This window comes from Salpingoeca rosetta (assembly GCF_000188695.1).
Source record: "Salpingoeca rosetta unplaced genomic scaffold supercont1.36, whole genome shotgun sequence".
In the NCBI taxonomy this organism is placed as follows: Eukaryota; class Choanoflagellata; order Craspedida; family Salpingoecidae; genus Salpingoeca; species Salpingoeca rosetta.
Window position 1 is genome coordinate 523,209 of NW_004754898.1, and position 10,000 is coordinate 533,208.

The 10,000-nt window shown below is 56.5% G+C and overlaps 3 protein-coding genes across 3 annotated transcripts in view; all 3 read right to left on the reverse strand.

Annotated features, from left to right (window-relative positions):
- Positions 1 to 1,065, reverse strand: part of PTSG_13035 (uncharacterized protein) — an 11,157-nt gene extending 10,092 nt beyond the window's left edge. Inside the window, exons 1-3 of the mRNA XM_004988376.1 lie at positions 977 to 1,065; positions 736 to 847; positions 322 to 465 (exon numbers count right to left, since the gene is read on the reverse strand). Coding sequence (XP_004988433.1) covers positions 322 to 465; positions 736 to 847; positions 977 to 1,024 — 304 coding nt within the window. The 5' untranslated portion in view covers positions 1,025 to 1,065. The remainder of the gene's footprint in view (positions 1 to 321; positions 466 to 735; positions 848 to 976) is intronic.
- Positions 1,066 to 1,323: 258 nt separating this feature from the next.
- On the reverse strand, positions 1,324 to 7,669 carry PTSG_10383 (TKL protein kinase). Its single transcript, XM_004988377.1, has 4 exons — positions 7,104 to 7,669; positions 3,015 to 6,597; positions 2,222 to 2,868; positions 1,324 to 1,975 (listed from the first exon to the last, which is right to left on the reverse strand). The coding sequence occupies exons 1-4, from the start codon at positions 7,489 to 7,491 to the stop codon at positions 1,863 to 1,865; spliced, it is 4,731 nt and encodes a 1,576-aa protein (XP_004988434.1). The 5' UTR covers positions 7,492 to 7,669; the 3' UTR covers positions 1,324 to 1,862.
- Positions 7,670 to 7,793: 124 nt separating this feature from the next.
- PTSG_10384 (uncharacterized protein) overlaps positions 7,794 to 10,000 on the reverse strand; it is a gene marked incomplete at its 5' end in the record, with an annotated part of 8,687 nt that continues 6,480 nt past the window's right edge. The window contains 5 exons of the mRNA XM_004988378.1: positions 7,794 to 8,115; positions 8,324 to 8,404; positions 8,635 to 9,076; positions 9,271 to 9,393; positions 9,565 to 9,806. Coding sequence (XP_004988435.1) covers positions 8,011 to 8,115; positions 8,324 to 8,404; positions 8,635 to 9,076; positions 9,271 to 9,393; positions 9,565 to 9,806 — 993 coding nt within the window. The 3' untranslated portion in view covers positions 7,794 to 8,010. The remainder of the gene's footprint in view (positions 8,116 to 8,323; positions 8,405 to 8,634; positions 9,077 to 9,270; positions 9,394 to 9,564; positions 9,807 to 10,000) is intronic.

The following is a 10,000-nucleotide window of genomic DNA, read 5'->3' on the forward strand; positions in this document are numbered from 1 at the left end:
GTGTGTGTGTGTGTGTGTGTGTGTGTGTGTGTGTGTGTGCAGGAAGGGTAGCAGCGTGTCAGTTTGCCACGTGCGCATGGACGTACGGCGTTGGAGCAGTGTGTCTTGAACAGAGCTCAAAGGCTGCAGGGAACAGTCGTTTGCTTGTGTTCGTGACGTCAAAAGCAAGCATGGATAAGCAGCTACCAAGGCACACACACACACACACACACACACACACACACACACACACACGCGCGCGCGCGCACGCACATACACACACAAGCATACACGCACACACACACACACACAGAGCAGCAGCAGCGGCAAGCTGTGACTCACCGAGCAAGTGGACATGCGACGAAGATGCTTGGTCTTGGTCTGGACTGCCACTTTGGGCTATTGCGCTGCGAAGGGCCGCCTGCTCTTGTTCTTGCAAGACATATTGCTCCAGCTCACATTCACCGAGAATCAAGTTCCGCAACGCTGTCATGAGCACGCATGCATCATCAATGGGACGTGAGCGAACTGTCTTGACTGTCTTTCGTTTGTTGGAAAGGCAACCGAATGGAAGTTGGACCAGGCACTTGGGCTCCTGCTCACACGCACACACAACACACACACACACACACAGACACATACACAACACACACACACACAACACACACACACACACACACACACACGCACACGCACGCACGCACACACACACACACACACACACACACACACACACACACACACAAATAAACGTACATTGGGCCTGGGCCACGCTGGAGGATGGCAGCGTGTGGGATGCGGCCCGCAACGATGCGTAGCGACCAAACAAGCGGTGCTGGTCAATCTCGGCCAGCAACAAGGAGCCGCCCTGGGTTCAGCAAAGAGATCGTGGGTGAGGGAGTGAGCGAGTGAGTGAGATAGTGAGGAAGAAAGATAGATCAACGCACGACATGTCACATCACATCAAGCACCACTGTACACTCTTTCCTCAGCGCACCTTTGTGGATCCTCGCTTGTCATCCGATGCTCCCACACTGCCGCTCATCTCCGCTGTTGCTGTTGTGCAGTTCCAAACGCAGTTTATGCTGTTGCGAGTCGTGATGTTTGGGCATTTTTGTGTGTCGTGCTGTCGCACTGCTCTGTGTGTGTGTGTGTGTGTGTGTGTGTGTGTGTGTGTGTGTGTGTGTGTGTGTGTGTGTGTGTGTGTGTGTGTGTGTGTGTGTGTGTGTGTGTGTGTGTGTGTGTGTGTGTGTGTGTGTGTGCGTGCGGTGTCAACGTTGCAGCGATGCCAGTTGCTGCTCAGTCATGACCGCCGCCAACACAACCACCGCGCGTATGCACCAATGTCACTTACAACACATTTATGCATCGTCACTTCACATACGTGCAAATCAAGGACCATCAAGCTAAACGCTCAAACAAAATGTGCCTGCCCTATGGAACAACAGCAAAGGAATGGAGATTTCATGGGATAACACAAGGGAGAAGTCGAATGCAACACAACATCATGCAACATTACAGGGCTACAGCATAACACGGGCGGGAAAAGAAAAGCAGCAAAGGAAAGCAAGCACGCAAGATACGAGTGGGCAGACGTCAAGGAGGCATTTCAAGTTCAACTAAACAAAAGCAACTCCTACACTCAGCTACAATACACAACAGCGACATGCAAGAGACAGTCACACGTGCACAATTGCAGTGCGAAATTGACAACACACACACAGACACACACACAGACACAGGAACACACACAGACACAGGAACACACACACACACACACACACCCACACCCACACACACAGAGACACAGAGACACACAGACACACAGGCACACACACACACAGACTCACAGACATAGACACACACATGTACACACGACATGTTCACATGTCGGCGGAAGCCTTGATGCGGAGGGCAATGGCCTCAAACGTGGGCCGCTGTGCAGGATCCTGTGCCATGCACTCGCGCGACAGCGAGGTGACCAGGCCAGGCACACCTGTCAACAGTCATGGTGATGGTGGTGCAATGCGTGAGCATCGTGATGTGAGCGAAGAACACGCTTCTGTGAGCAGGTAGCACAGCATCATCCGCTCCTCGTTCTCCTGTACACTTCTCTCATTTGTTGCCCTCTCTCCCTTCCTACCACCCGCTGCCCCCAATTACACACACACACACACACACACACACACACACACACACACACACACACACACACACACACACACACAACCCACCACCACACCTGTAGTGTCGTTGTCGTCTGTGAGAGCAAGGCGCTTCCCCTCGTTGAGAAGTGTGGACATTGTGCTGAGCAGTGGCCCCCTGAAGCCAGACCCTTTCTCCTGTGCAATCAAATCAGGTTGGTGTTCCGTCACCATCTCCCACAGCACGACGCCAAAGCTGAACACGTCTGCCTTTGCGTCGTACTTGCTGCCCATCAGCACCTCAGGCGCCATGTACATGGGCGTGCCAATGCCAGCGGTGAGATTGAGGCGGTGGGTGGTCGCGCTCGTCTCCGCAGAGTACGTGAGCTCCTGCGGATATGCCGATGACGCCGATAGCAGCGTGTCGGGGGCGCCAGTTGCGGTGGTGAATGATGCTGTGGCGGCTGTTGGAGACGTGGGCTCTGATGGTGTGGCTGATGATGATGACTGCTGCTGCTGCTGCTGCTGTTGGTGTTGCAGGTCCTGCTGGTGCGCTGTGGTTGTTCCCATCACAGATATGGTGGGACGTGACACACGATCCATATGTGCAGTTGTTGCTGTCGTTGCTGCTGTTGTTGCGGCGGGTGCTGTGCTCGTGGCAGTCAAGTGCTGGCGAATGGTTCCAAAGTCGGTGATCTTCGCGCGCAAATGTTTTGACACCAGCACGTTGCCGCTCTTCAAGTCTCTGCAGTGGTTTGTGTGTGTGTGTGTGCAGGGTGAGCTGAGGATGGGTGTTACGTTCAGCAGCGTTATGTTACAACACACACACACACAGATACACACAGACAGACAGACAGACAGACAGACAGACAGACAGACAGACAGACACACCTGTGAAAGTGGCCCAGGCGGTGGATGAATGCCATTCCGTCCGCGACATCGAGAGCGAGCCGCTGCTTCAGCTCCCACACGTCCGCAGGCGGGCGCTCACGCTGGTGCCGGCGAATGGAATCACGATCATAGCTGTGCTCCAACGCAATACCACCACCACCACCACGACCACCACCACTGGTGCTGCTGTTGCTGTGGCCTGGTGTACCAAGCTCAATGTCTCCACCACCGCCATATCCACTGTTGTGATCATCGTCGTCATCAGTGCCACTCATATCGTCGAGCAGACGCGTGCGCAGGTCAGAGCCATCAAGGGCAGTTGTCTTCACTTTGTTGTGTTGGCGACGCTGAACGCGACGGCGTTGCTGTTGCTGTTGTTGCTGATCGCCACGATACTGCTTCCGTCCACCACCATTACTGCCACCACTGCCACCACCGCCCAACGCTGCTGTCTGCATGGTGCGAAGGATGCGCTTGTAGTCCTGCAGCAGCTGTGGCAGCTTCCCCTTGCGCAGCAGGCCGCGCAGGGAGCCGTGTGCGACAAATTCGAGGACGAGAAAGGGGGAGCCACCGGGGCGGGTGCCGGCGCCAAAGAAGCGCACCACGTTTGGGTGGCGCGTGCAGCGCAGAAACTCCACCTCCTTCTCAAACTCTGCCACCGTGCTCTCGTCAAACAGCATCACGTTCTGCTTCAGCACCTTCACCGCCACGGGCACGGCGTCCCACTCTGCCCGCCACACGTCCCCGTGCGCCCCCGACGCAACGCACTTCTCAAACCGCAGCTCCTCGTGCCCAATCTCCCACACGGCTTTGAGAGCCTTCACTTCCTCGTTTGTCTTATCAAGCTCGCGCTGCTTCTGTCTGTTGTCGGCGTCCAAGTTGACGTTGCGCTGCTGCGTGCGGCGGTAGCGTCTGTACTGGTAGTACAGGATGGGGAGCACCACCACCATCACCACGATGAACGTGACGCTCAGCGCAATGACAATGATGCTCGTGGGGTCTTCCACGCACTTGCCGGCACGCGCCGTGTACCCGTTGCTGCACTGGCAGCGGAAGTTGTATGCGAGCTGGGACTGAATTGCCTCCGTCTGGTCGACAGGCCGCACGTTTTCGTTGAGAAAGCCAATGCGGCACTGCACGGGTGTGTTCTGCATGGTGACGACAGGCGCCTCTGCGCGGCTGTGCAAACTGGACCGATCTTCCGCCTGGAACTGCTGCGTGGAGAGGATGGTTGGGCGCCGCGTGACGTCGCGGATCTCGTCCAGGCCGTACAGCCACGTGCTGTCGGTGAAATCCACCACCTCGACATTGCGCAAGCAGCGCTGAAACAGCTCCACGCCGCGCTGTGCGAGCAAGGGATTTTGCACACCGCGATAAAACAGGACACGCGAGCCCCACTCGCCACACAGGGGGGTGATGGAGGAGATCTTGGTGTAGGACAGGTCAATCACATCGGCGCGCGGCAGCAGCAGCGTCTGCATCTTTTCCGAGCGGAACAGGTTGAGTTGCTCAAGCGGGTTGTGGATGTGCACGGTGTGCAGCTGTGCGTTCTCTTGCAGGAACACGGCGCGGAAGGTGATGTTGGGGCACACGTTGATGCTGGTGTAACCGGTGCTGGTTAGCATGAGCTCCTCCACGTTGGGGTCGAGTGCCTGGCACAGCACATCGGATGGGATGGTGGCTTCCGTCATGCCAGGCCACCCCGCCGCGAACCGCTTCAGACGGAAGCGACGCGATCGCACGCTCTGGTCGAACACCGCCGGCAACTCAATGTTCCGCACATCCAGCACGCGCAGTGGCAAGATACCAGCACCACCAGCACCAGCACCATCATCATTCGCAGGGGTGGCGGTGGCAGCGCGGGCCTCGATTTCCGGGATGGGGAGCACGCGCGCCTCTTCAAAGCTTGGATCAGCGCTCAGCTCAAGCGTGGTCAGGTGCGGCAGCACAAATGCGAGCGTGAAGTTGACCCACGGCACACGGTGGTTGTTCATGCGCAGCGTGGTGAGGTTGGGGAAGATGCCGGCGTCAGGCTGTTCCACGAGTGGGTTGTCGTGGATGCGCAGGATTTTGAGTCCGGGAAGTGGCACGTGGTCAAATTGCGTCATGCGGTTGTCGGACAGCACAAGCTCAGTCAGGCGTGGGCAGCCGCTCAGGAGGTTGTAGGCAACGCGTGTGAGGGCGTTGCCGCTCAGGTCAACATACTCCAGCGCTGGCACGGTGGTGAATGTTTCTGGATCGATGTCGTTGATGCTGTTGCTGAGGAGGGACAGGGTGGTGAGGCTCTCCGGCCCATGAAATGCGTTTGGATCCACGTTTCGAACGTCGTTGTCGGAGATGTAGAGCTCCTTGAGGCGCGTCAGGCGTGCAAACAGCATGGCAGGGAGGTGCGTGATGTCGTTGCCCGTGAGCGTGAGGAAGACGAGGCGGGTGAGCTTGTCAAAGGTGCCAACCTCAATCTCCGTGAACCTGTTGTGAAACAGCCACAGCTCTTGCAGCCGCGTGTTGTGCTCAAACAGGCCTGTTGGCAGCTTGGTGGCGCGCGTGGTGGTGAGGTACAAGTGCCGCAGGCGTGTCAGCTTGGCAAACAGGGGGGTAGGGAAGGCCTCGATGGGGTTCTGGTCGAGGTTGAGGCGACGCAGGTCGACAACGGAGAGCAGTGCGTCATCGTCGAGTTTGGAGATGCCGTTGTTGCTGAGGTCGAGCTCACGCAGCGAGATGAGGCCAGCAAACGTGCGGGCGACAACATTTGATATGCGGTTGTTGCGGAGGGAGAGGGTGGCGAGCTGCGGTGTCGCCGAGAACGCCCCAGGTTCAATGGCCGCGAGTTGGTTGCCGTCCCATGTCAGCTGCTTGAGATTTGGCATGACGGCCAGGGTGGCCTGTGGCAGCTGGCTCAGGCTGTTGCGCGTGACGTCGAGGGTGGTGATGCTGTCGCCGAGCGTAAAGGGAATGGTATTGACAGCCGCGTTTGTGGGCACGAGGCGTGTGATGTCGTTGCCTGCCAGGTCGACGGTGTGCACGTTGGTCATGGGGTTGAGCACAGCGAGCGGAAACTCGACGCCCTCATATCCACGGATGGTGATGTTGGTGACCGTATCCCAGCGAAACTGAAGCAGCCACACCAGGTCCTCCAGGAACACAGACCCTTCGATGATGAGGTTCGTGGGGGTTGTGGGATCAATAAAGAACTTGTTGAAGATGTCGATTTCATCAAGGTACCAGACGGGCAGCGGCTTGCCACTGCCTTGGATCTTGAGCACCATCTCTGGCACATCACGAGGGTTGGTGCAGTCGAATGGGGTGGACCGAGTGAGGGTGCACACGACAGCACGGTCTGCAAACCGCTGTGCGCGTGTCGTTGATGTTGTGGTTGTTGTCGTGCTTGCGGTTGTCGTGGTTGTTGCAGGTGTGGTGGTTGTACTGGCACGCCGCACGCGCTGCACCACCTGCTCCTGCGGTGGCTGACTTGGCAGTCGAGGTGGTGGTGGTGGTGGGGGTGGTGGTGGCGTTGATGTAGGAGGTGGCGGTGGAGGACAGAATTGGTTGACAAACGCCTCGATGGTTCGCAAGTGAGAGAGCTCTGTTATGTGTGTGTGTGTGTGTGTGTGTGTGTGTGTGTGTGTGTGTGTGTGTGTGTGTGTGTGTGTGTGTGGTGGTGGAGGGGGACTGTTGTTTAAGGTTGTCATGCACCGCAAGGGTTTTGGGCCAGTACCTGTGATGTACGGGGGGTACACAGGACATGGTTGGCACGTGGATCTATGATGGCCCGCTCACGGATCCTGCGTCGGAGTTTAAGGTGCGCCATCGTACCGCCATCTCCCCCGGCCGCCAACGAGCCCCTCACCGTGTGTGTGTGTGTGTGTGTGTGTGTGTGTGTGTGTGTGTGTGTGTGTGTGTGTGTGTGTGTGTGAGTGTGATGGGGGGGGGGACAGTGAGCCACTCAACATTGTTAGCTGACGCACACAGATACGCACAGATACACGGATACACACACAGACAGACAGACAGACAGACACACACACACATACACATACACACACAGCAACAATGACCCTTTTGCTCCCCCCTCCCAGCGGCCGGACTCACCGGTGGCGTCATTGTCGCCGCTGACATAGCTGCCCGTGTGACGCTGCTCGCGGGATTGGATGGATTGGAGCAGCGCGTGTATCGATGAGCGGATGCTGGTGCACGAGTCTGCGTGTGCGCTGCATCCTGCGCCCACCCACGCTGGAGCGGCCAAGGTGGCTGCGGTTGCATTCGTACTCGTACTGACTGTCGGCGCTGTTGTTGTTGTTGTGGTCGTCGGTACAGCAACAGCAGCAGTACCGGCGCCGATCAATGCAAACACCAGACAGGTGGTGACGGTGATGGCGATCAAAACGCCTCCGTGCTGCAGTGGAGTGACACTGCGTGTCTTCCGGTGTCGTGGGGTGGCGTCAGCCATGCCGTCTTGCCTCCCCGTCTTCTCCTCCATCGCCACGGCTAACGAGCGTTGACGATGGTGGGCGGGGAAGTGGCGGTGAGGGCAGTGGGAGAGACGCTCAGAGACGCTCACAAAGACGAGTGCTCCTCTGTCCTCGTTTGTCGTTGTGCTGGTTGCGTGCGCTTGCACTTGTTGGAAGTGTATTGGGTGGTGTTTTGCTGCGTGTGTGCGTGTGTGTGGGTGTTTTTTCTTCTTCTTTGCGCGATTGAAGAACACACAAAGCAAGCGCGTGCAACATGCTGATGTGCGTGCGTGTGTGTGCGTGTTGTGTGTACGAGTTGTGCGTGTGCGTGTGTGTTGTGTGACGTTTATGCCTCATGGCACGTCATGCCTGACAGTGTGGCAATGTAGCGTAGTCAAAGGAAGGCGAGCAAGGAGTAACAGCGAGGGAGGGCGAGCGAGCGGATAACAAAGCGATTTCGGGAACAGTGCCATGGTCCTATGGCCAGAGTGAGTGTTTCAATGAACAACATAACAACAACACAGCATAAGGATAACAAGGGCGTCAAATCATAAGTCTGTGTGGATGACGTTTGACTTTGCGTGGACCAGCATCAAGCTTGGCGCGCCCTCAGTGCAGTTGGACATGTTGGTAAAGTATTCCAGCGGGTGTTCCTGCGTGATGGTGTGTGTGTGTGTGTGTGTGTGTGTGTGTGTGTGTGTGTGTGTGTGTGTGTGTGTGTGTGTGTGTGTGTGTGTGTGTGTGAGGGAAGGTTACAAGATAGCTTTGAGGGAGGGGCAAGGGTGTGATGGGCGTTCAGGGATAGGGCAGGTCGTTGTGTGATGGGTCAACCCCCTTTTTCCCAAGATCGCGGCATCGCACTTCATCAAACGGTGGACGGGAAAGTGGCATGAGTGTGAGTGCAGTCGCGGTCGTGGTCTGCGACAACAAACGTTGAACAGCCTGCAACACACAAGGCGTAATGCACAGCACCACGTGCTTCAGAAACGGGTACGGGGGAGCGTGGAAGGGTGCATGTAGTGACGCACGCGCTGACAGATACACAGAGACAGAGAAAAAGAGACAGACAGACAGACACACACACACACACACACACACACAGACAAACACGCATACAGACGGACAGACGGACAGGCAGATGGAGAGACACAGACACACGCACATACACACACCTGTAGGCGTTGCGAGAGGGACCAGGAGGCGAAGAATGGGGAGCGGCTGTTCACTGCAGGGTACACGAGCGGGTCTGAATGCACAAACGCGGCATGCCAGCCACGATCACGACGACGGCGTTGTTGTTGTTGTTGGTGTTGTTGTTGTTGTTGTTGTTGTTGTTGTTGTTGTTGTTGTTGTTGTTGTTGTTGTTGTTGTTGTTGTTGTTGTTGTTGTTGTTGGTGTTGCTGTGACGATTCAAACGTGTGGGATGGGTTGGAACTTGGCGTACTGGCGGCGGCAGTGCTGGTCGTGGATGGGTGACGAGAAGAGGAGAGGACGCTGCGAGCAACGCTGCTGTTGCTGTTGTTGCTGTTGCTACTGCTGGTGGTGATGGTGGTGGTTTGTTGTTGCCCTTGTTGAAGTTCGTCCAAGCCGATCACACACATTTTGGCATCCATTCTGCACAGAGTCAAATAAGTGCAGGTCACAGTTGAAGGGTGTGAGATACAAACCGATTCCTGCTCGTTGGGTCGGGTCGACAGTGACGTGGCTCTCATTGCAATTGGCAATGGCGACAGCAACGGTCACAAAAACGTTGCACACACACACACACACACACACACACACACACACACACACACAAACACGCACACCTGATGTGCTGCAAGTAGTGCCGCCAGCGCTCAGCCTCACGCATCTTATGTTCACGGCTGTTGACAACAACGACAACGCGCATTTTGCTGTTTCGCGCCCATTTCGTGTTCATGCGAAGCGTGCTGCGTTGGCGAATGTCAAGCATTTGCGTGAGTGCACGCGTTTGCACACGGGCGGGCGCGTAAGAACACAAGAAAGGTGTGTGAGCCATGTTGGGGAAGTAGTGACAGACGATGCAGATGAAAGTTGCGCTGTTCACTCCAAAACACACACACACACACATGCTGACGCACCTGGCCAACTGCAGGCACATGCGCACGGAGTTTGCGTGCTCCACCCAGTCCATCGCCTGCCCCTCCCACAACGTGAGTGGAACGGTGTGCACATCCACGGTCATGAGACGATCCATTTCAAAAGTAGACAGGCTCCTGTTTCTTGAGCGCCGCATCCATTGCCGATAGGTTTCCATCTGCTCGCTGTGCAACGCGCGGAAGTTGCGACACACAACCAGGCTGAACTGCGTCAGCATGATATCCTGCCCACGCGTGCATGCATGTACCAGCAAAGGGGCGGGAGAGGGGGTTTGTGTGTGTGTGTGTGTGTGTGTGTGTGTGTGTGTGTGTGTGTGTGTGTGTGTGTGTGTGTGTGTGTGTGTGTGTGTGTGAGGAGAAAGTGGTACCCCGAGCGACAACATCGTCTCACGCACACACACAAGAGATCACAACTGGC